We start from the raw sequence: 26,385 nt of genomic DNA, 5'->3' as shown, positions 1-26,385 counted from the left end.
CATGGGGCCCCATCTTTAGATTACTAGCTATAGGCAATTAGTGACTACCAGGAGAGGGGAAGTCAGTTTTTTCCAGGGATAATCTTCCTGTTAGGTTATCCAATCACAAGTAGTCAGGCCGCAAACATGCACATATGAACATCACAAAATGAATTCAGCAGGATATGTGTCTGTGTGTGTGTGAGAATAATAAAGTAGAGGTCATAAATTAGAGGGAGAATACACAGGAGGAGTTGGAAGCAGAAGAGGGCATGGTGGAAATGATAGTGCTCATATATGAAATCCTCAAAAATATGTAAAAATTTAATTAATAAAAAGAGAAGGCCAAAGAGCAAAATGACACTGATCAATATGACCAGGAAAGTATGTAAGAGTCTTAGGTCAAGTAATTCATTTGAACATTTTTATGGTGTTAATGCTACCCTACTATAATTATTCATGTACATGATCTTAGAAAACTTTTTTTCCCGTTTTGTTCTTATTTTATGAATGTCTGCTATAGTGTTTAATACATACTTAGTGCCCAGTAAATGCTTGTTGAATTAAAGGTGTAAAGAAAAAATATTCCCTTAAAATTAGAAGGTCACAACAGCACAGAGAACAGGTCAGCTTATATATAGCTATTACTTTTCTTATAATGTCATAGCATAAACAAACAACATTCATTTAAAATTACAAGCAGATTTTTCTATAAGCAAAGATCCTAGAATGGGGCTTGTTAGTGAAACTGAATTGCTGAACAGTACTAAGAGGGAACCAATTTTCAAGGCAAACACACTTTTGTTTGTACTGTTAAAATTTATACCACGGGGGAAAAAACTCTGAAAGTCAGGGGATCTCTGAACTTTTGAAACAGAAACAAGTAAAATTTAATTATTCCTGCTCGTAAGTAATTAAGGTCAATCATATGATATTTAGATATTCTGACTTCTTTATACTTTGTTCCAATTGTATTTTCATATGGTAATTAGAAATTAAGTCCATGTGGTGTTTAGCTACTTTAATTTCTTTAAACATTGCTCCCATTGTGTTTCCTAATATAGTCATATATAGTTATAGATTTTGATAATGTATGAAAACACTACAACTAAATTAATTAACCACCCCCAGGGTTTTGAAAGAATATCCAATAAGCTATTGCCTACATACATAGTACTGTGACTCTAATTGCAGCAAAACTGCACAGCTTGAAAAGCACCTTTGGAAAATCTACTCTTGCAAAGTATGTCTTAGTTAATGTTCTAGTGCTGTGAAGAGACACCATGATCAAGCAACTCTTATAAAAAAAGGAGGTGTTTAATTGGGGGGGGGGCTGTTAACAGTTTCAGAGGTTTAGTCCATTATCATGGTGGGGAGCATTTTGGCATTCAGCAAACAATAGAGCAGTAGCTGAGAGGTACATCAGGATCCACAGGCAGCAGGAAGGGAAATAGTTTGGGCCTGGCATGGGCTTTTGAAACCTCAAAGCTCACCCTCAGTGACACATTTCCTCCAACAAGGGGACGCCTCTCAGTCTTTATAATCCTTTCAAATAGTACTACTCCCTACTGACTAAGTATTCATATACATGAGCCTATGGGGGCTATTATTATTCAAACCACCACATAGCCATAGGTAAGCAGAGGCATCTCAGATCCTTATATGAATTTTTGTATCTATTATTATGTGAACACTCATGTGACACAGTAGCCCTGTCCTATCTTGATCATTTTGTTTGTGTGCGTTTCATGTCTTCAACCTAAACAGTGGTCCTTTAAAAAAAGGGTTTGAGACTTCCTATCTCTGGCAATTCTTCATGATAGTGCTTATCTGGAGTTTCACTTGAGATGTATAACTTTCAGATTTTATTTTAAATAATGAATTACTTTTAAGGGCTGGCAATAGGAAGAGTGCCTGGGTCATATTATTCTAAGGACCCAAGAATAGTTTAAAATTAAAGAAACTGAAAATGAAACATCAGTGATTACTTTCATTTGGTGCAGAACTTTTGTAGTGTTTAATTCTAATAATAACATGGTTTTGATAATCTCACAGCAAAGAAGCTACACATAATGCATATGCCTTCATATGTAAGAATTCTTAAAGTTTTTTTTTCCTGTTACCACAGTTTTCATTTATAATCTTTGAAGTACTGCCACAGTCAAATTGAATTGGAAGAGAAAAGCCATGGAAATGTTTCCTTTTAATCTGTTTATTGAATTGTGAAGTTGCTGTTGCTTTCTCCCCACCACCCCCGGGATTTTCAAAGAAATCACATTTGGTAATGTACTCAGTGCTTGCTGTAGGTTATTTAACCATACCAATGCAGTCTTCATTTTCTATATAAGGTGAATTTGACTTTGGAGAAATCCTGATGAGTTATTTAGGACGCTGTAAAAGAATCATGAAAAGTAACCCTCCCAAAAAAACAAAACAAAACAAAAACTTTAAAATAGGACTGTACTATCTAGTGCATGGATTCTATCAGGACATTTAGATGCAGAACTGTGTAATAAATGCAGTAACAAACACTGACACCCTGAACAGGACTTTTGGTCTCTCTTCAGGTGAATTGGGTGCTATAAGTATAAAAGATATCTGAAGCGCAAGGATTTGCAGAGCTCACTTTCTGTCTTCATTGTATGTCAAATTGCTAGACAATTGCATTAATGAAAGAAGCACCTCTAAGCTGCTGACCAATTTTCAGAATCCCTTCAGTCCTCAAAATCTTAAGAGATTTTTAACTGCTCTAAATTTACATGACAAAGCAGATGTTATAAATAAGCATGATGTTTATTGAGCCTCAGAGGTTCCTAATAGCTGTGTAATTATCTCTTAAATGGGAGGAAGGAGTAGATGGCATCTTTGATTCCTTACAATTATAGTGTTTTAATTATTTCAACACTTCTGAGAACTAGTTGATCTACTCTCAGTGTTGTGGTCACATAGCAGGATTCTCTCTAACTGTGTACATATGCAGCTATACAAAATGAAAACACATGGTGCACACAAACTGGATTCTCACGATAGCCTCGGGGAGAGTCTACATCTTTGTACATCCCATCTGCTCTAATCTGATATGCCCTTCAGATCTTTGCTCAGTTTAGCAAATACCTTGCATTCCTTCAAGGCACAAGAAAAAGATATCTTCTTCTTTAAGGTCATGTGAGCAACTACAGAAGGATTAGGTACTTTATCCATGTTTCCCAATTCTCCAAGCCTCAATATCCTGTGAGTATCTTGTAAATAGCAATACCACAAATCACTTGTTCATGTCCCTATCTGAATGGCACATGACTGAAGGTTTCTGTAAAGATTCTCCCCCAGGTGTCAAGTGTTTGCTCATGTGGATTGTATCCCTGAACAAGTAGCAGCCCTCACTAGCCTACTTGTTGCTTTTCTTTGTTTGTATCTGTCTCTAGTATCATTCTATGTTATAGAGCAGGAGGCCATCCAATTATGCTTTAAGACTTGGTTTTAAATGCGAGTCAAATTGAGGCCACAGTACTGTATCCAATATCACTGTACCTCTGAAGTGACTCCTGGATTCTTCTCTCCGAAAGAGTGACTACAATAATTTCTTCAGCTCTCATGCATGGCCTGTAATTAGGCTTCTTTGTTACAGTGCTGGATGTGTCACTTCTTGTCTGAATCACACACAAACTCATATTGACACTTCTATAATATTATTTTCAAGTGGTAGGAAGCTTCTTTACGATGCTTTGGTGTAAGACCTGTCAGGTGCAAGAGCCACTGAAGGAGAGGATAGCGTTTTTGCATTAGGTTTCCTCTCTTTCCTCTTCTTGGCTCTCTTAGTTCATATGCCCTGACTTTCCCATCCTCACCACACCCTGCGTTTTGAATTAACTGTTCATTCTGTGGCAGATCCTAGACATTATTCCTTAAAAATCTGGATTATTGCCCTTTGACCTTGACTCATGGAAGAGAGAGTGATTACAAATGTCCTTTTCTAAGCTGTCCATCCCATTTCTATTTTACTATGTACAATTACTTTTTGCTACTGTGATAAAACACAATAACCGAAAGTGACTTATGAAAGAATCAGTTTATTTTGACTTATGGTTGCAAAGGGGAAGTTCATAGCAATGGAGAAGTCATGGTAGCAGAGAAGAGAGCTGAGAGATCAGATCTTCAATAACAAACACAAAGCAGAGAGTGATCTGGAAGTGGGTCAAGGCTATAGACTCTCAAAGCCCACCTCCAGCGTCCTACTTCCTCTAGCAAGGCTCCACCTCTTAAAAGTCTCATAACCTTCCCAAACTGTGCCACTAGCCAGAAATCAACTGCTCAAATACCTGAGCCTATAGGGGACACTACTCATTCAAATTTTCACAATCAGTATATAACTTTTTCCACTCTATTATAATTATTCAATACTGTCAGTTCTGCCTCAAGTTCAAATAATGTTGGTAATGATGATTGTCAGGTATTATTTTCATGACCAATTTTCCCAGGCCTGTACTAAGCTTCTTTATTGTCTGTGTTAAGATGATTGTCACAAGCAAACTGACAATTGTCAGATAAATTACCATTAAATACTGTGTTTTTCTTGGAATGGCAAGAAGGCACAGTGGACAAAAGTGCATGCAGTGCTAACTTCATGGTCTTTATTTAAATTCTCAGAACTCATGCAAAAATAGAAGCTGAGAATTCACTCCTGCAACCTGTCCTGGACCTCCACATATGTTCCTTGCAATAGCTTAAGCATGCCTCTCTCTATCACACACACACACACACACACACACACACACACACACACACACACACACACACACAAATAAATAAATAAAATGTTAAAAAAATCTCTTTTTGGCTATTAAAGAATGTGGTTGATATATTGTGCACTCCAATAAACTAATCTGGGGTCAGAGACCAAAACAGCCACTAGATAGACATAGAAGCCAGGCACGATGACACACACCTTTAATTCCAGGGCTTGAGATCTCATGTCTTGCTTGGGAAAGACACACACCTTTAATCCCAGGAAGTGATGGCAGGAAGCAGAAAGGTATATAAGGCGTGAGGACCAGGAACTAGAGGCTTTTAAGCTTTTAGGCTTTTAGTAGCAGTTCAGCTGAGATCCGTTTGGATGAGAACACAGAGGCTTCCAGTTTGATGAAACAAGATCAGCTGAGGAATTGGCAAGGTGAGGTCTGCTGTGGCTTGTTCTGTTTCTCTGATCTTTCAGTGTTCACCCCAATACCTGGCTCTGGGTTTGTTTTTATTGATAAGAACCTTTCAGATTTGTGTTACAAAAGAATTATAAAGTATATATGGTCTTCATTTTTATATTTTCTGAGATATTTACTCTTTCTGCTTTACAGCTTTATTAAAGTATAGTTCACATATCATACATTTATTTCTCCATTTTAAAGCATATATGTTAGCTTTTTATCATATTAACAGTTATGACTATTTAATCTCCATAATCAATTTTGGAAATTTTTATGATCCCTAAAACTAACTAAACAAAAAGCCCATTTCATACCCTTTAGCTACTATTTTTATTCACCAGCCCTAAGCAATCACTGATTTGCTATCTCTGTAATTTTACCTCTTCTGGACATTTCATGTAAATAAAACTATACAATGTTTGGTCTTTTGTCCCTGGCTTTTTTTAATCTAGCATAAAGTTTCCAAGGTTCATTTATGTGGCAACATATATTACTCCATTGTTTTCTATGATTAGGTGATATTTTATTCTATGTTATGCCAGATCTTTATCCATCCATTCATCACTGGGTATTTTTTCTGTTAGGACATAACGACTATTGTGAATGATACTATGATAAGGACATTATTATGCTACAGTTTCCACTGAGATTGAAGCATCCTATCCTACAGGGAATCTCTTCAAGCAGAAGGTCAAACAACTCAAACTAGCTTCAGGAAGTCCGTAAAACTGAACAGAATCACTAGGCCCCTCCCTCCAAAAGTAAGCAATATAAGTGCTGAAAGTCACTCTTCAACAACCCAAACTGCCAGTGCAATGTGACCAGCTGGCCTCCCACTTCTATTATGATGACTTCTCAACCATGATGGAACATATCCCTTTGAATATAAGCCAGAACAAACCCTTTCTCCCTTATATTGCTTCTTGTCAGTTATTTGATCATAGCAATGAAAAATTAAATAATAGTGTAGATCAATTTGAGTATCGAGTATTAATATTAAGCCATCTTATTTATAAATAAGAAATATTTCTTCACCTATCTACTTTTTTATTTCCTTTACAATATTTTATAGATTTTTAAAGTATAAGTTCTGCATTAATTTTTGTTAGATTTACTGCTGTGTATTTTATTCTTTTCAAATTTAAACTGATAAATGATAATTATATATACTTATGGGACAAAGTGTGATGCTTTGATCTATGTACATATTATAGAAATATGAAGTCAAAGTAATTAGTATATTTTTCATATCAAAAATTTATTCTTTTTTTGTAGGAAGAGTATTTTGAAGCCTTTCTTTTATCTATTTTGAAACAAACAATGCATTAATTACAGTTACCTTGCCCTACCAGTAGCTGTTCCTTCTACCTAATTCTAAATTTTTAACTAATGATCAAGGTTTCCTCTTACTCCATGAACATTCTTTCCTGGTCTAAGGGAACCATCACCATAGTCTCTTAATTTGATGGTTCTTCTTCTTCTTTTTTTTTTGATTCCACACATAAGTGTTATCATAAAGAACTTGTGTTTCTGTGCCTCGCTTATTTCACTTAGCAGCATATCTTCTAGATTCTTCCATCTTTTCACAATAATTAACTTTCCTATATTATTTTTAAAGGAAGAAAGGTGTTACATTGTTTATATATACATTTTCTCTATCCCTTCATTCACTGATCGACACTTAGGTTACTTCTTTTGTGTTGCTTGTGTGAATGGTTCAGTAATGAATATGGAGTGCTATTTCAACATATTTATTTCCTTTCATTTATATATACCTTCAGGAGTGGAATCACTGGATCCATTTTAGGTTTTTTGAGAAACTTCTTCATTGTATCACAAAATATCTTTATTAGTTTATGACAGCACCAACAGTGAGCAAGTATTCCATTTTTTCTACACCCCTTGCCAGCAATTGTTATCCTTTATCTTTTTAATAGTAGCTAATATAGCAGGTATGAAGTGATATTTTCTTGTGGTTTTGATTTGCATTTCTCTGTGAATATTACAGGTGTTGGATGCTTTTCATAGTCATTGATAATTTGTATATCTTCTTTAGAAAAATGCCTATTCAAATCCTTTGCCTATTTTTAAATAACGTTCAATGCTTTTTGTTATTAAGTACTTTGTCCTGTTTGTTGATTTTTAGATTACAGTCCCTTATCAGATAGATATTTACAAATACTTTCTTCTATTCTGTAGGTTATCTCTACTCTGTTAATTGTTCCCTATGCTAAGAAGATGGCATTTAGTTCAACACAATTCTATTTGTTTACTTTGGCTTTTTGTTGCTAGTATTTTAGGATGATATTCAAGAAAGGTCTGCATTGGCCAATATGAATCATAAGATTTTAAATATGAATCATAAGATTTTATATCACATGTAAATACATGTGTATTTTTGGAAACTTGATTGAAAATCAATTGTCTATAGATGTATGGACTTATTCCTGGGTTCTATATCATGTTCTCTTGGTCTATGGGTCATGTGTCTGTTTTTGTGCCAGCACCACAATGTCTTTTGTTTTGTTTTCAGTACATGGAGGATTTTGGTAGCACGGGTTGGCCCAGAATTTGTAATCTTCTTGTCTCAGTCACTTGAGTGTTAAAATTATAGGTGTGTACCACCATGCCCAGGTTTTTGTCATATGGTTTTGATTACTATATATTTGTAATATATTTTAAAATATAGCAATGTTTTGCTTCCAGCTTGTTTTTTCCTTTCCATATTGTTTTGGGTATTCAAGATAATCATAGTCCCATATAAATATTAGAATTTTTTTCTATTTCTGTAAATGGCAATTACATTTTGATAGACATTGTATTATATCTGTAGACCATATTGGGTAGTATAGGCATTTGAGCAATAGTAATTATATTAATGTTTTATACTTCTCATAATGCATATCTTCCAATCCTTGGCTAAATTTTCTTCTCAGTGTTTTAGATGCTATCATAAATGGGATTGTTACCACAACTTCTTTTCCAGACAGCTCGTCATTAATGTATAAAAATTCTACTAGTTTTTGTAAGCTTGTTTTATAGCCTATAATTTTATTTAATTCATTTTCAACTCTAATATTTTTTTTGGAAGTGGTGGGGTCTTTAGGATTTTCTTGTCATGAGATCATGTCATCAGAAAAAAGAGATAATTTCATATCATCCTTTTGCATTTATACTCATTTTTCCTATTGCCTCATTTCCAAAAAATCATAAAATAGTGTTAAATTTTGTCAAATACTTTTTCTCAATGCATTTGATAAGATCAAACAGTGTTTCCTTTGTTCTATTAATGTGATGAATTATTTAATGATTTGTCAAATCAACCTCATATCATACATTTAAGCCAACTGTATCATGAAGAATGATTCTTTTAATACATTTTTGAATATGGCTTACTTGTATTTTTTATCAATTACTTTTATATCTACGCTTATCAGGAAACTAGCATATACCTTTCCTTTAATTTTTCTCTTTTCTCCTCCCCTTCTCTGTACATTCCTCCCTCTCTTCTTCTTCATCATCATTCTCTCCCTCCCTCCATCCCTTCCTCCCTCCTTTCCTCCATTCCTCCCCCTCCTCTCTCTGTATCTGTATATTTAGTCTTGGCTGGCCTCCAACTCACGATCATCCTTCTATAGCCCCACCCCCAAGGGTTGGGGATATAGGCACAGGGCACCACAATCTGCTAGTTTGCTCCCCCCCCCCCCCCCCCACAGTGTCTTATTCTGACTGTGCTATCAGGATAGTTTTGGCTTTATAAGATGGATTTGAAAGAGTTCTCTCCTTATTTTGTGGCAAGGGGTTCAGAACAGTTGGTATTAGCCCTTCTTTAAACATTTGGAAGCCTTCATATTTGAAGCTATGTGATTATGAGCATTTCTTTAATGGAAAAAATGTTTGATATAAGGTTTCAAGGCTTGAGTTAAACTCATAATTCTCATGTTTTCAACTTTTTAAATATAAGGATTGCTCAACTGATGGAATATGTTAAATGGTGATTCAGTTTCCTAATTGGTCTGTTCTGATTTCAGTGTCTTAATGAATCAGTCTTAGTAACTCATAAATTTCTAGAAACAACCATTTCTTCTGAGTTCTCTAATTTTCTGATGTATAGTGGTTCATTATATTTTCATGATCGTTTGTATTTCTGTGCTGTCAGTTGTAATATCTCTTCTTTCACTTTATATTTTATTTACTTGAGACTTCTTTTTGTTTCTAAATCTATGGATTTTTGTTTAGTTTTTGAAAAAAGATAATTCTTAGTTTTTCTGGTATATTCTTTTGTTTTTCTAGTCTCTGTTACCTCCTCTGATCCTTGTTTCTTTCTTCATGCTAAGTTTGTACTTACTTTATGGTTTATCTTGTTCCTTGCCAACTTCACACTGTTTAAGACCTTTCTTTTTCTTTTTATTTGTTTGCAAATATGATGCCATTTTATGTAAAAGACTTCTGAAATACAAGGGGTTTGGAGTCTACCTAGGATGGAAGGTGTGTCTGGAACAAATTCTCTGAGACCTAAAAACAACTAGATAGTGTGGGAGTTGACATGAAAGTCCGTGAGTCAAATCTGGCCTGTTATCTGTGTTGTTGGCATTTTTTGTTCTGATATATATATATATATATATATATATATATATATATATATATTCTATACTCACTCCACATGCTATCCACAGACCCCCTCCTCCCTCCTCCCACCCCTCAGCCCTCTTTCCCAAGCCACCCTGCATCCCCATATCCCCCAAATCGAGGTCTCCCATGGGGAGTCAGCAAAGCCCAGCACACTGAGCCCAGTCAGGTCCAAGCCCCTTCCCACTGCACCAAGACTGTGCAAGGTGTCACACCACAGGCACCAGATTCCAGAAGCCTACCCATAGACCAGGGACAGATCCCAATCCCTCTGCCTAGGTGCCCCCCAAACAGTTCGAGCCAAACAACCATCTTCCATATCCAAAGGGCCTAGTCCAGTCCCATGGGGGCTCCACAGCCACCAGTCCACAGTTCATGGGCTTTCACTAGTGTGGCCAGTCATCTCTGCACGTCCTCCCATCATGATCTCAATGTCCCTCGCCTGAAGTATCTCTCCTCTCTCTCGTCAATTGGATTCCCGGAGCTCAGCCTGTTGCCTGGACGTGGATCTCTGCATCTACCTCCATCTGTCACTGGACAAAGGCTCTATGATGACAGGTTATTTGCTAGGCTGGTCACCAGAGTAGACCGGTCCAGGCACCTGCCTGACCACTGCCAGCAGACCAAGATGGGGTCAACTTTGTGGATTCCTGAGAGCCTCCCCAGCACCCTGCCTCTTCCTATTCCCATGATGTCCTCATCTATCGTGTTATCTTCCTCCCTGCCCTCCCACTCTGTCCCTGTTCCAGCTTGACCCTCCCATTTCCCTATGTTCTCATCCCCCACTCCTCACTCTCTGCCATCCCCCCCCCCAGTCCACTCATGTAGATCTCATCCACTTCTCCTTCACAGGGTCATCCATGTGTCCCTCCTAGGGTCTTTTCCTGTTAGCTAGCCTCTCTGGAGTTGTGAGTTGCAGTCTGGCCATCCCTTCCTTCCCATTTAGTATCCACTTATGAGTGAGTACATACTATGTTTGTCCTTCTGAGTCTGGGTTACCTCACTCAAGATGATATTTTCTAGATCCATCCATTTGCCTGCAAATTTCATGATATCATTGTTTTTTTACTGCTGAGTAGTACTCCATTGTGTATATGTGCCATATTTTCTTTATCCATTCTTCAGTTGAGGGACATCTAGGTTGTTTCCAGGTTCTAAGACCTTTCTTTTTAATGTAGGAATTTATTACTATAAACCTCCCTCATAGATTTATTTTGCTGTATCCCCTAAATTTTGACATATTGTGTTGTTTTTTAAAATTCTTTTTGATTTATCTTGTTATTTCATGTGTATTAGTGAATGATTTGCCTCCATTTATATTTGTGTGCTATGTGCCTGCCTAGTGCCCCTGGAGGACACAATAGGGTATCAAATACCATGGGACTGGAATTACAGATGGTTGTGCGCCATCATGTGGAGGCTGGGAATTGAATTCAGGTCCTGTGCAAGAACAGCCAGTGTTTTTAACCACTGATCCACCTCTCCAGCTCCTTGTATTCTATTTTTGTCTCAAAGTATTTTTATGTTTTCCCCTTTCCTTGTTTCTCTTCTGCTTTTCTTCCTCTGTGCTGGGGATCAAATTCAGGTTCTAGAGTATATTATTGTGTTGGGGAGCAAATTTAGATAATTTTTAGCTTAAAATTTTTAAACCTTGTTTTGTGTCCTGAGCTGATTAATTTTAACTGTCAACCGGGTGAAACCTAGAATTACCCAGAAAAGAGAGTGGTAATGAGAAATTATGTAGATAGGGTAGGTCGATGGGGTCCATCATGTATTACAGAATAATCTTTTTGTACAAGGTGAAGATATGTCTTTGTCAAGGCATCTTCTGTTTGGTTTAATAAAGGGCTAGCTGGCCAATAGCTAGGCAGGAAGAGGTTAGGTGGGAGAGCCAGACTGAGAGGATGCTGTGAAGAAGGAAGGCAGAGTCATGAGGGATCACCAGCCAGGCACAGAAGAAGCAGGAGATGAACATGCTGTGCTGAAAAAAAAAAAAGTGTGGTTATTTCGGAGCTAAAAAACTCTTCCTACAATTGTGAGCAGAGCACCATTCACTAGGCTGGGCTCTGAACTGTGTAAGAGTGAAGAAAGGGTAGCCCAAAGCAATAGGCAGTATGATTACATTTTTTTTCTCTGCTTTTAGATGAAATTCGACTAGGTGCTTCATATTCCTGTCACCTTGACTTCCACTCAGTAATGGAATGTGACCTGGAATTGTCAGCCAAATAAACCCTCTCTTTCTCTATGTTGCTTTTGTCAGGGTATTTTATCGCAGTAACAGAAATGAAACATGTTGTAATGTATGATTGTTCTAAAGACTGTTCTGTATGTACTTAAGAAGTGTGTATATATTCTGTTGCCAGTAACTATAATGTTCGGTATAAGTCAGTAATGTCCACTTGGTAGAATTGAATAAAAGTTTCCCTGATTTTCTCTATAGATGACCTGGCTGGTTTTGAAATTGGAGTATTGAAGTACCCTGCTACTAATGTACCTCAGTCTATGTCTGTGCTTTCATATCTCTTAATGTTTGCTTTATGTATTTAGGAACTCTGATGTTGGATGCCTGTATATTTACAATTTTTATATTCTTATAATGAATTGACCCCTTTATCACTACACAGTCATCTTATTTATCTCTTTTTTCATTTATTGACCTAATATGTAATTTGTTTGAAATAAGTATAGCTATTCCTGCTCTTTTTTTGGTTTCTATTTGTATATTTTTCATCCCTTCACTTTCAGTCTGTAAGTGTAAGGTGAAATGAAACTCTTTGAAACAGTGTGCATACAGGCTTTATTTTGTTCCATCCATTGTCACTTTCTGCCTTTTGATTGTAGAGTATATTCTATACTTCAAGTCATTATTGATAGATGGGGAGTCTCTAGTGCCATTTTGATAATTACTTTCTGTGTTTTAAAAACCATTTTCCCCACCTCCCATGCTTTCTTCCTGCATGGTTTCCTGTAGTGGATTGCTTTGTACCTTTTCTTTTTCTTTTACTTTTTGTGTGTCTAGTATTTGATTTTGGTTTGTAGTGGTGCTGGGACTTACATAGAATACTGTATATTTATAATAGGTTTAAGTTGACAGTAGTTTTGATTGCATAAAAAATTCTATACAGTTGCTACCTCTTCTCCCAAGTTTTATGTCATTTACATATTTTTATAATATGTATCCCTTTGCACATTATTGCAGTTTTACTTGATTTAAATAGTACTGTGTTCTTCTGTTTTAAAAGAGAGAAATTTGATTCACTCATTTTCATTAAAATATTGGAGTGTTTAGGATTTGACCACATGCTTACTTTTACCAATGAGTTTTAAACTTTCATATGTTTTTTGTTTCTTTGTTTGTTTTTTTCTTTGAAATAGGATTTCTCTGTGTAACAGCCCTGGCTGTCCTGGAACTCACTCTGTAGACCAGGCTGGCCTCAAACTCACAGCGATCTGCCTGTCTCTGCCTTCCAAGTGCTGGGACTAAAGGCATGTGCCACCACCTCCCAGCTACTTTCATATGTTTTTAAATATTGCTATTAACATTCTCTTCTTTAAGCTTGGAAAAGTATTTAATGTACTGGTGTTGAACCCCCAAGTTTTTTTTTTGTTGTTGTTTTATTTTTTTCACTCATTCACAAAAGACAAGATTGCTGAGTATATGATTCTTGGCTGTCATGATTTCTATTTTGTTTTACTCCATTCTTTCCCACAGTATTTCTAATGAAAGATTCAGCAAGTCTCACGGTAGTGACAATTTGCTTTCCCTGACTGCTTTCAGCAACTTGTCTTCAGACTTGGACAATTTGGTCATAATATTTCTTGGTGTGGATTCACTTTATTTGATGTCCTCTCTACTTCTTAGATATTCACCTGGTTTGGGATGTTTTCTGTCGCTATGTCTTTGAGATATTTTCTTTCTTATTGTATTGTAAATTAAATGGTTTCATTTATTTGGTTTTGAAGTATTTATTTCAGATGAATAGAAACACTATTAATTATTATATATTGATCCCATATTGTGAGCCCTTGTCAATCTTGTTTATTAGTTCCAGTGAAAATCCATTTCAGAGGGTTTTCTACACTTGAGATATCATGCACAGACGGAGGTAGTTTTCCTTCTTTTCTAACAAGGATACATTCCATTTTATTTCTTTTTCTATTTTTTAATTACTCTATCTAGACCTCTGGTATTAGGCTATGACCAAATTACATGCCTTTGGAATACATGCCATGCTCCTGGCCTTGAGGAAAAAGCTTCTAGTGTTTCACTACTAAGTACAGTATTACTTGTGAATTTTTCATAGCCATGAACAGAAAGGAAATATTTATTGAGGTATTTCATCTCTACAGTTAGTAAGGAATTGTATTATTTAAAATAAAACACCTGCAATTAAATTTAGGTTTTTGAAATATACTATTTGTCCATTACTAAAGAGTCTTCTTTTTCCTTTCTTATCTTTTATTTCTGGTTAAGATTTCGTAGCAGGATTAATTCAGTAGGGCAGAATAAGAGCATTTTAGAGTGGGGGAAAGGGTCTGAAAATATGACTCACTGTACCCGCTCCACCTTCCATTACTTCACACTACTCATGCATTTCCACACAGCTGCAAACATACAATGACTTCTTAAATAATGTCCCTGTACCTTTGTCACCATAAGCAGTGATCATTCTAAAATGGTTGTGGGTTTTAGTTGATACCTGAATGCAGTTTTCTCTTTTATAAAACCCAGTGAATTCTTGCTGGGTCATTTGGATGTATGGTAATGCATTTGTCTCTTTAAAAAATTCTTACTTTACAAAAAAAAGAAAAAGAAAAAGAAAAAGATTTTCCAGCATACGAATCCCTCTAGTCTTTTTTTTTTTTTTTTTCTCTCCACCTAATCCCCAATCTTCCAACATTTAGCCTGCTGCTAAACTCTGGTCAAAAAGATTTTCCTGTTCCCAAATTGCTCATACTCCTGCCTATATTTCCTGCCAGTTTCATTACATACAGACACGCTCAAATGTGAAGCATTATCATTAGATAATTTGGTGAGCAGAGTGTTAAAATTCTAAATGACTGTATTACCTCTGGACTGTAAAACAGCACAGAACCAACATTCTTCCTGCAGTATGTCCCCAAATCAAATAATGCAGAAACTAATATTTATTACTAGGTCTTTTCTCCTTTTTTTTTCATTTGAACTATGTTATGTACCTAGTGGCCAACGTCTCCAGCACCACACCTTTGACAGTGTCTTGTCTGTTTTTCACTCTGCTATTTTGAGATATGCTGCTTTTCTAGCTAACCCAATGTAGCAATAATCAAAGGAAGGTTTTCTAAATACATTTATAAAAATAAGTTGATTTGTTGCTCAATTTCTTACTCTAAGAGGCTAGACATTTTGTGGAACCTCACAGCCAGAATTAATAATGCACCTAGAGGTCACTTAGTACTTAAGACTGCTATCCTACTGTGTACTCAGCCTATTTGTTTAACCTTCCTTTAAGGGAACAATGCAACAATTTACCTGCCTTGGATTTTCTGTGTAATCAAGTTTTACAACCTAAACTAATGCTTAGGTGTAATCCCTAAATTATGTCCTCTTTCATGCCTTAGATAAGAGTAATAATGGCTGTGTGTCTGTTTGTGTGTTATGATAATCATTTGCTGAAAACAGAAAATATAGGTTGAAAGTCATCTTACAAAATGAATACCCACCATAAATGTTGAATGCAGCATACAGATATTGTTTGTTCAAAAAAAATGTTTGTAATACTATTTGTTATCTTGGTCAGTTGAAATCAATGACATAATCCCTTCTAAAACTCTTTTACATATTTCTGTGCAGTATTGTCAATCCTTCCCAATATGATGCTCTTTGTTCTGTTCAATAAACACAAAGCAAAAACTCTTTGTCACCAACACATACAGATAGACATAGGAAGATACACAAAGACAGGAAACAGATTCACAAGATAGTCTTCAGTCAGGCACAGATTCAGATTCATACAGCAGAGAGGGACAGCCAAAGACACAGGGAGAGCAAAGTAGAGAGTTCAAATCTGGGCTCACTCTTGGTCAAATGACACCAAAGGGAAGTGCTTTATTGATTTCTGTCTTTAATTCAACAGTGATGCATTATTGGTGACTATGAGTTTATTATTAATGTGTTCAAAATGGCACACTCAGTAACTTTAATAATTGAAGATTCATATTCCATAAATTAAATCTTGAGACATATTTCAAAGCTAGGTAGGTTGCTTGCAGTCTGAGAATTTCGTAACACTCTTTGAGGAATTTATCGCATATAGACTGCACATGCCAGTCAGAAAATCGCCACTGGGTGTAGAGGAGTGAAGTCCATGGCACTGTAAGGCAAATAGACTGAATTAAAAAGATAACCAGAAGATTTTTTTTTCGGTAAGCAGAAGTGGAAGACCATGGATGTATCAAGGGATACTCTAGAATACATTTTCTGTGTATGTATCAAGCATGCTTTTAGTCACAGATAACTGAAAACCTCTTTAAAGCTGGATTAAAGAAATAAGGATTTGTTTATCTCATGTAAGTCTCAGTATGGTTCTCGGAGTGGGAGTCCCTAACAATCTTTCACAATAATGATTATTATAATTAGAAGATATTGTTTTCCCCTTTTACTCTGCTGAAATTTATACCACTGGATACAAAGCAATGGAGTCTGAGAGTACTGGCAATCAAAGCACAAATCAAGGGAGTGGCCCCAAATCTGCTAGCAGCAGTCATAAAGACTTTCATGAAAGGATCAATGGTAGTTAACAAATTGTGATTTTTTTTTATATTTTTTCATGAAATGCACAGATTAGAAGCCCTGCATAGCTCAGTGAACCAGTATTTGTAAACAGTTAGTGAGTGCCTCATAGTACAGAATCATTACTGGGCCCAAGATCCAATCAAACTACAAGAAATATAAATGGATTTTAATATACTAGAGTATTAAAAACTAATCAATATGATATCTGATTCTATATGGCAACTGACCTTTTTAAAAACTACCACCTGCTCAATTTCAATGAACTATTAAGTAGGCTTATCTAGAATTATCTGAGAAAGCATTAACATACTCTTTTCAAACTAAATACTGTTATAAAACTAGATGTTCCTCATATAACTGATCCCAGTAGATTGAATGCAAATGATGACACCAAACAGTCTTGAATAAACGTGAGCCATTGATACTCTCCTCACTAAAAGGTTGGTGTTTTGGAAAATATAACTCTAATGAAAATATGCTACTTGTGTTGGCAGGTAATCGGCATTATTATATTAGTATTTTAGTGGCACTGGAGATGGAACTCAGGGCCTTATACACAAGCACAGTAGATATTGTTGTATTTTAAAAACAGCGGGAAGGATTTACACCACACAGCAGGGCCCATGTGGGAACTTTATTGAGGGGAGGGGAGAGAAAGGGCAGAAAAGAGGGCAGAGACAGGGCCAGAAACTGGTCCCTGGGGAGAAGAGCAAAGGAAGAGAAAGAGAAAGACTGGAGCCAAGCCAGGCTTGCCTTTAATAATGCAAATGCACACAGAGGGTACCCTTTGTGGCTGCAGCAAAGATGAACATCTTGTCAGGACCCTAAAGGCAGGCCAGTACAGATGCCTGAATGCTAACAGATATTTTCACACTTTAATTAATAAATACAAATTTCTAAAATCTTTCCATTTTAATCTGTAATATAAGAATATCGGCCGGGCGGTGGTGGCGCACGCCTTTAATCCCAGCACTCGGGAGGCAGAGCCAGGCAGATCTCTGTGAGTTCGAGGCCAGCCTGGACTACCAAGTGAGTTCCTGGAAAGGCGCAAAGCTACACAGAGAAACCCTGTCTCGAAAAACCAAAAAAAAAAAAAAAAAAAAAAAGACTATCGATAGATTTCATACAAGTGAACTTTTAGGGGAAGTGCTCAATAATGTTTTAAACTCTATATTTTGGAATACATTTTCATTTACACAGAGTTACAGAAATAAAGAAAAGATACAAAAAGTTCCCCATATAACTTTTGTCCAATTTCTGTTAATGCCAACATCTTATCTGACCAGAAGACACTTCTCAAAGCTACGAAATTAATATTTCTCATTAATTCATATATGTGTAAAGGTTCGGAGACTAAGAAGCCTGGGCTGTGGGTTCAGGGGAAACAGTAACTACTGTTGGTGAGAGTGTTCAACACCAATAGCAAATCCATTGACTTTGGCTTTTGTTATTGTCTTCACAACTGACATATCATGGTTGTTAGATTGCTAAGAATGCTAGGGTTCTCTTCTTAGTTCAAAGCAGGAAGAAGGGAGGGGGAACTGTCAGCAAGTACCGAGTTTATGCCCTGACCCTTTTATCGGGAAGCAAACTTGTTCCTAGGAATAGTACCCATATTCTATTTGTTAGCTTATTGATTAGAACTTTGGGTATAGGCCAAACTCTAGCTAAATGCACTTATTGAGGAAAACAGAATCAAAATGACTATAGCAATTAGTTTGTCTTCTGGGGTTTATTAGTTACCTTTTCCCTTTGCTGTGTTAAAATATCCTGACAAAAGCAACTCAGGTGGAGAAAAGGTTTCTTTTGCCTCACCGTTTTTCAAAGCGAGAACATTTTGGTGGTGAGAGTTTGAGGCATCTAGTCACATTGTATCTATAGTCAGAAAGCAGAGGAAGATGAATGCTTGGACTGAACTAACTTTCTCCTTTTTGTGCTGTCCAGGACCCCAGCCCTGGGGAACAGTGCTACTGTCTTTTAGGATGCATTTTCCCACTTTAGTTAATCTAATCAAGATAATCCCTCACAGGCATGCCTAGAGGCTAAACCAATCTCTTCTCTCACAGCCGTGCCTGGAGGCTTGCCTCTCCTGGGTAATTCTGATTCTGTTAAGTTGACTATACTAGCTACCACAAGGGTTTATCAACTCTGAAATTAAAAGATCTCTGCCTGACTCCTGAAACAAAATCCAGGTTCTGTTATTCAGCAAGAGCAAAGATAATGGCTCATATGTAAATAACTGATGCTTTAAATCTGTAAAGGAAACAACAGGAATTAAAGAGAGACCTGACTACCGAAGATGTCCTGAGTGTGGAGGGAGTGGGGTCATTATTTGCAGCTGTCTTTAGCCACTTTAAACACCTGGCACATGCATCTCATCACGGAGCTGTGAATTGCTATTTACCAGCACCCACTCCACACAACTGATACTAAATTCTAAGATGATAGGAGCGGACAAAAGAGCAACTCCCACGTGTAATTTGTTTCACTTGACAATCATTCCAGGAAATCCCAAAACATGAATCAAAATGACTTTCATTTGGAGACTTGCCAGGATTGTCTAGCACAGTTAAGTGGAAGAGGACCTGTAGAGAGAGGACCTGTAGGAAGAGGACCTGTAGGGAGAGGACCTGTAGGGAGAGGACCTAGGTGTTTCTTTCTTGGCATAAGATGTGGGGAGAGCAGAGAAGGAGCAGCATGTCATAAACTGGCTAAAAGCTATTCTGAGGGCAACAGAAGCAGAATGCTGTGAAGTAAGTCATGATCATGTAGGCTTTGGAGAAGGCCATTACTACACCCAACTGTGATTGTGCCTGTCATCACAGGAGTAAGAAATGTGAAAAGGTTCCAGTACCTGTGGATTAGTATGCTTTTAATCTGCACAGAGAATATACAGAATCCCAAACAGAAAGTGCTTTAGACTGGTTAGTAGGAAGCTGGTGTCTCATGGCCTTACATATAAAAAAAATTATTAAGTTTCTGACTCCTGAGATCAGCAAACTGTCATATGAAACAGGAAGCAAAGCAAGGGAAATGCAGTTTTCTTCAAAACTGAACCTTAGTGTATGTCATCTACTGTAGACACGGGACACGTGTAAACCTGGACTTCTTTTGCTTGTAGCTCCTTGATCCACGTCTTCTATTGCCTGGAATCTTCCTGCAAACTAAAGTAGAATAAGGCTTCTCTTTAAGCCTAGTATATGCTAAAGTGTTAAATCCAGATGTAGATTTTGTGACTAGAGCATCTTGTAACAAAGGACAGCTCTGTGGACTTGGTTATTCTACAACATCAACTACTTAGAGCAGCACTTTCTTTCCTCCAGCAGCAGAAAGCACAGATTTACTAAGAAACCAGGAGGAAACTGGTTATTTAATAGTTGGCCACAAGCTTATCTTGAATTGAAATCTGAATGCATTTGTTTTCTTGAATCTTACAAGGGAATTACTTCTATATATAGCTTACTCTGTTCCTACTCATGGGCATTAACTGTGACTGCTTTAAAATGGCCTATTACCACGTATGGTGCCAATCTCCTGTCCTTTCTGCAGCCCTGGTAAGCTCTCAAGGTAATTATGTCCCTGCCCACAGGAGCAAGTGATTTTTGTTACAGAGTTCTGTGCTAACAAACTGATTTATTGACACTGGTGAGAGACACTTAAGCACAAAGACTTAGTTTGTCATATTATACTATAATTGAAACACTGCTTTCTTCTAAAAATTTTCCTCATTACTCAATATTCTACCCAGCACATCCTACAGTGCTGTTCATTCAAGACCACAGTGCACCTGTATTTCAGGGTGTTAGAGTTTGCTCCCTAGTCTTGGAAGCAGAATATTTCAAAGGTAACAGGTAAGAATTAGGGAAATATCTCCACTCTTACTTAATGGTAGAGTTTTATAAGACTTGAAATTTTTTCCAATCAACTTTTCTGGTAAAATTATCAGGTTGAAGAGAAGTATGGAGTATTCACTCTCTGTTCTGAAGGCAAAAGTACTGCAACAAAAACAAAAAAACCAAAAAAAACAAAAAAACCCACTCTTTCCAAGGTGTGCTGACTCATAGTTACTGTGTTTTTTTCCCCCACACTCACATATGCTCTTCGGCCAAGGTATGTGTAGAAGAGTAGAGATGGTGTTTGTGCTGAATCAGACAAGTTCCTTGGGATGCATAAATGAGAGGTGGAGAGAATGGAGCATTGCCACAGTCCTGTGGCTCCCTTCAGCTTGGAGAGGGAAGTATGAAAAGAAAGAAGTATAACGATCCCCAGAACAAAGCAGCCCAGAGGCGTCTTTTCATCCTCAGAGTTTGCCGGGCGAAGAAAAGGAAATGGCTGTGGAATGTCTTGTCTAAAGTGGGACAAGAAACGTCATACAACATACCTATGCTCCAAAAGAGGTGAAAAAAGTTATAGTGGTCCATGTTGGTAGCGAACAGTAGCTCTCTGTTGGATTCTATGAGGAAGCAGACAGGCAGGCCCTGTGAGCTGATAAGTAGGAATCAGATAGTCCAAACTTTTCTTTCCCCCTGCCTTGGGATGTAGAAGACTTGCATGAAGGGTTGAGGAGATGGCTCAAGAGTTAAGAGCATGTACTGCTCTTGCAGAGGACCTGAGTTCAGTACCCAGCACCCATATTGGGAGACTTAAACTTGCCTATAACTCCAGATACAGGGGGCATCTGATACCTTGGGCTTCCACAGGCAGCTGCACTTAAGTGCACATATCCAAACATAGACACATATACACACAACTTTTTAGAAAAATGATTAATTTGAAGGAGTGTCAATTCTTTCATCTTTCTGAAAGAGCATTTTATTTGGTAAAGAGATAATAGAAACTGACTCTACTCTAATCCTAGTACTTGAGTGTCAGAGGCAGAAGACTAGGTCATCTCATCCTTATCTTTGGCTGCACAGCATGTTCAAGGACAACCTGTGCTACGTGAGCCCCTGGTCATATAGTGTATGTATATATGTGTATACACACACACACACACACACACACACACACACACACACACACACACATATATACTGAGATGTGAGTTAGAAGAGCATCAGGTATATTTAAAGAATTGTTTAGGAGAATTTATGGCAGTAAGAAACGGACCACGGAGTATTATATTCACAAATGTAATAGGATCTAAATGCTCTTTTGGTAAAGAATTGTAGGTTTCAGATCAAGATGAACAAATTCAATTCTTAAAAACAGTGCTTGAAATGTAGAGAAGAAATAGATCCTAAGAATACGATGGCATGTTTCAGATTGTATACAAGACCAGGGCCAATAATTGTAAGCCTGAATCCTGTATCAAAGGGGCTTCAGTTAACAAGGATAAACCTAGAAACTTCTAGATCCAAAGCATCAGTAGTACTTGTGCCAACAGTTTTGGTATTGATTGGATACAGAATCTTTGGTGCAATATTCATGAATTATTTCCTGTATACTACCATACTCAATTGGCACAAACATGGTGTCTGTCCCACTTCTAGTGTCTGCAGACAGCCTTTGATTTATGGTAGCTATTGTAACTCTGATTTCTGCTTCTGTTTTCATAGGGCCTTCTGCTCTCTATATCCCTTCTGCCTTTCATAAAGACACTTTAAAGACAGCTTTTGAAAGATGGTCATATTCTGAGATTCCAGGTGAGGTTGAATTTGGAAGGATATTACTCAAATCCTTACAATATCAGCATAGAAATGTGGCAAGCTATTGCAAAGAAGCATTCAGTAGCTCTTCTACTGCCTTGGTCCAGTAAAAACATCAAAAACTGGTATTATGGGTAGCCACAGAAGCATTCGCAATCCTTTTGTGAAGAGCAGCACTGGGAAATAGCTTGAAGATAACTCAATATAAGAAATGACTGAGAGGCTGAGATTGTCATAAAGGCTACACCTGGGTGGATTGGTCCACACAAGCTCATTAAAATCTTGTTTAGCCAGGTGTAGTGGTATATGCCTGTAATGCCAGAACTTGGGAAGCAGAGTGGGGCAGATTACAAATCTGAGGCCAGCCTGGAGTACTGTATGAGGCAGGGGAAGAGGAAGAAGACAAAGAAGAAAAGGAGATAATTTTGCTTAGCTGATTTTAGTGTTTTTTTTTTTTTTGCAATTGCTAAACCTCATCATTAGAGCAAATAAAATAGGACTAAGATTATAACATGGACTCTGACTGATGCATGGAAGTAAGAGAATCTGGAGAATGAAAAACCAGATTAGGCTTTTTTTCTCAGGCTGCCGGGAATATGGCGGACATTCAGACAGAACGTGCTTACCAAAAGGAGCCCACAATCTTTCAAAACAAGAATCGTGTTCTGCTTGGAGAAACCGGAAAGGAAAAACTCCCTCGGTACTACAAAAACATCTGTCTAGGCTTCAAGACGACCAAGGAGGCCATTGAGGGCACTTACATAGACAAGAAATGCCCCTTCACTGGTAATGTCTCCATCCGAGGTCCGATCCTGTCTGGTGTCATGACCAAGATGAAGATGCAGAGGACCACTGTCATCTGCAGGGACTACCTCCATTACATCCGGAAGTACAATCACTTTGAGAAGTGCCACAAGAACATGTCTGTGCACCCGTCCCCCTGTTTCAGGGATGTACAAATTGGCGACATCGTCACTGTGGGAGAGTGCAGGCCCCTGAGCAAGACAGTATGCTTCAATGTGCTCAAGGTCACCAAGGCTGCTGGCACCAAGAAGCAGTTCCAGAAGTTCTAGGGGGATTCTGGACAGCTCCCCAGAACAAATAAAGTGGTTTTCTAGCACACACACACACACACACACACACACACACACACACACACACACACACACACACACAAAGAGAAAAGAAAAAGAAAAACCAGATTAGGTCGTCTATCTTAGTATTAGCATAATGATGTCTAGTATTGCATTAAACTGGGTATATAGCAGAAAATACTCAAATACTTAGAAATATCGGTCCATTCCCACTTTAAAAAGTAGATCCATCTGGAAACTTGTAATCGCAGTACTGCAGGGGATGAGGCAGGAGGATACTGAATTCTAGGCTAATCTGGGCTACATAGTGAGTCAATCTGTGTGTGTGTGTGTGTGTGTGTGTGTGTGTGTGTGTGTGTGTGTTAAAACTCCATAAACAATTACCAGCTGTACTTATTTTCTGGGATTTTGGTGCTTTTTGCATCATACTTTTAAAATTCAGGAGAAATAAGATTAATACGAATCAGACATTTACAAATATTACTTTAGATGACTCACAAAAAATCTCAAGGAGTTCTTTTTTCTTAAGTCACTGTTTTCCTTGACATTATTATCTCACAACAAAACACATATATATTGTTTTATGGTTTGGCCAAGACCATACCACAGTAGTTTTGTCCAAATAACAAATTGAGGCAAATGATTTATTTATCAATTATTTTTTCCAGATTTCTTTACACTCTGTAAACATTCTTGTAAAAAAAATAATTTTCAGTCTTACTAAAAATAGTCCTATTTTCGGTCCTACTCTTCAATTACTTTTATTATAAATAAAATATTATATTATTAGAGATCTAGAAAATATTTTGTCTTATTTGTACAATTAACATTTTGTTAAAGAATTTCAGCTACATTTCAACTAGTCCCTAGCTCTGTCACTCCTTGACTGTACTCTCTGTGTACCTTGCCAATAGACAGCACTAGATAAGCCCAAACATCTGTTTTGTTTGTTTGCGTTGAGTTCTGCTACAGAAAGTTGGATAACTGTGCCAATTGGCAGTACTACAAATTTATGCCATTTAATCTCAGCTGGGCTTTCAATACTGCTTGGCAATTCTTTATTCATCCCTATGATGATGCTCCCAGCAGCTGTTCAAAACCTTTTTTTCCTTTCTACTTACTCTCAATCCCCAAAGAAGAAAATCATGTGAACAACACAAAACAAATTATAAAAAGTACAATGGAATGAAACTTCCCTGGAATATATTTAAACAGCACATATTAGAAGAATATAATTATGTACCCGAGGAAACTGACCCGGGGCAATCAATGGAGAAATACATTCTAGGAAAATCACTGAACTTTAAAGAGAGAAGGCCTTCCTGTTAAGAGGATCAAAATTACTTATAAACAAGAGAAAATCAGATTATCATCAGACTTTGACAGCAAAACTCTCTTAGCAGAAAAGAAGTTACATATTTTATAGAGCTAAATAAAGAAAATATTGGACAAAGATTTTATATCCAGCTTGACGTCCAAATAAAGGCCACAGAACAATTTATCGATGTCCAAGAATTCAGAGAATATTGCTCCCATGAGTCCCCTTCCATTTGAGAGAACACACTTCTGACAACAAAAATATCCGCAGATGGCTTCAACCTCAAGTTTGATGGCATTGATGGTTAAAGAAGTTACCTTATAAAGAAAGACAACCAAGCTTTTATAGGCCTCCAGACAAAAGTGTATGCCTTCATGTAGGCAGACAAATAAAAAACAAAATCAATTCAAATCTGATCAAGCCTGTGCGAGCAAATATTAATTTATAGGAAATTTGGGGCAGAGCAAAATCAACAACACAGAATACTCTAAAAGACAAAAGACAGTCTCTGCAACAACAAATAAATTGTAAGGAGAAAAAGGATGGAGTAGGAAAACCAGAATTTTAAAAGATTTAAGCATTATTAAGGAGGAAGCTAGGCATGGTGGCAGATGCCTATAATTCAAGCACTTGGGAGGCTGAGGCATCAGACCCACAAGTTACAGCCCAGGCTGCTTTATATAGTGAGACCTTGTCTCAACAACAAAGGGGCATCTCACTAAGGTTGTCTTTATAAACGTGCATTTGTGTGAGGAACTTGTTAAGTGAAAAACTGAGTGATGTAAAGGTTATGACAGAGACCGCTTTCAATTATTTATTTATTTTCTTTATTTTTTTTCTTTTTTTTTTATGGGAGAGGGCCTAGCCATTTAACAATTATTTATTTTTATTGCATGAGTGTACACATGATGTGTGTTTGTGTGGGTGTGCCACAAAGTGTAGATCAGAGGATAATTTCTCTTCTTCCACCTTTACCCGAGTTCCAGGATGTGGGTCACTAGGCTTGTGTAGCAAGCACCCTTACTCTCTGAGCCACCCTGCCAACCTGACGGTGACTTTTGCTAACACAGTTGAGATGAGGATAGTGCATGAGGTGCGTGGCAGAGTTCTAATTGTATAGCCTTGGTGTCTTAGTCCATGGGTTGTTTATCTCATCATAATCGCTTAAGATATATGTTTGCTTCATTAAGCTTTCGAAATCTGTTTTATTTTACCATAAAACCTTGAAAAAATTACCCATCACTGTCTGTTACTTGATGCTGGTTACCTTTTCATTTTACAGCAGTGAGGTATTAATGTCCAGCCTGAATGTGAGTAATTTTACAGCAGAGCCAGAGAGGGCACAGCCAGAAGCACCTAATTGCTTAGGAAATGTGCAGCAACTCCTGGGTTTTTCAGTGTTGTGCAGGCAAAAATACAAATCATAAAATCTATTTTGCTGCTTCCGTCCACTACAAGTCTCATCACTTCCATTATTTATTTTACAAATGTGGTTTCCTCCCTAGTAATCAAAGTTCTGAATAAAAATTACGGTGAATTTTATACTCACAGACTGAACAACACCTGATGAAAATTGGCACTTTTACATAAAATCTGCAATTTCCTCTTTCTTCAACTCAGAACAGAAAAGTACATGTATATTTACCACTACTTCTACTTATTTCTTACTTACTCCAGGGGAAGGGGGCGGGGTCTTTTGGTATAACCCAGAGTGGCCTTCAACTTGGAATCCACTTGCCTTTGCCTC

The 26,385-nt window shown here is 37.3% G+C and overlaps 1 protein-coding gene across 1 annotated transcript; it reads left to right on the top strand.

The window, feature by feature from the left end:
• The first annotated feature begins 22,822 nt into the window (after window positions 1–22,822).
• Window positions 22,823–23,323, top strand: LOC128115356 (40S ribosomal protein S11-like). The gene has a single exon (XM_052745938.1). It carries the CDS (start codon window positions 22,823–22,825, stop codon window positions 23,297–23,299), a length of 477 nt encoding a protein of 158 aa, XP_052601898.1. The 3' UTR covers window positions 23,300–23,323.
• The last annotated feature ends 3,062 nt before the right edge of the window (window positions 23,324–26,385 follow it).

This window comes from Peromyscus californicus, unplaced genomic scaffold (genome assembly GCF_007827085.1).
Source record: "Peromyscus californicus insignis strain IS unplaced genomic scaffold, ASM782708v3 Scaffold_10__1_contigs__length_136768540, whole genome shotgun sequence".
NCBI classification, from domain to species: Eukaryota; Metazoa; Chordata; class Mammalia; order Rodentia; family Cricetidae; genus Peromyscus; species Peromyscus californicus.
This window is presented reverse-complemented; position numbering and strand designations above follow the sequence as displayed.

What these genes read in the sequence shown, in the direction of transcription:
- LOC128115356 (XM_052745938.1), top strand. Translation starts at nt 22,823, where the DNA reads ATGGCGGACATTCAGACAGAACGTGCTTACCAAAAGGAGCCCACAATC.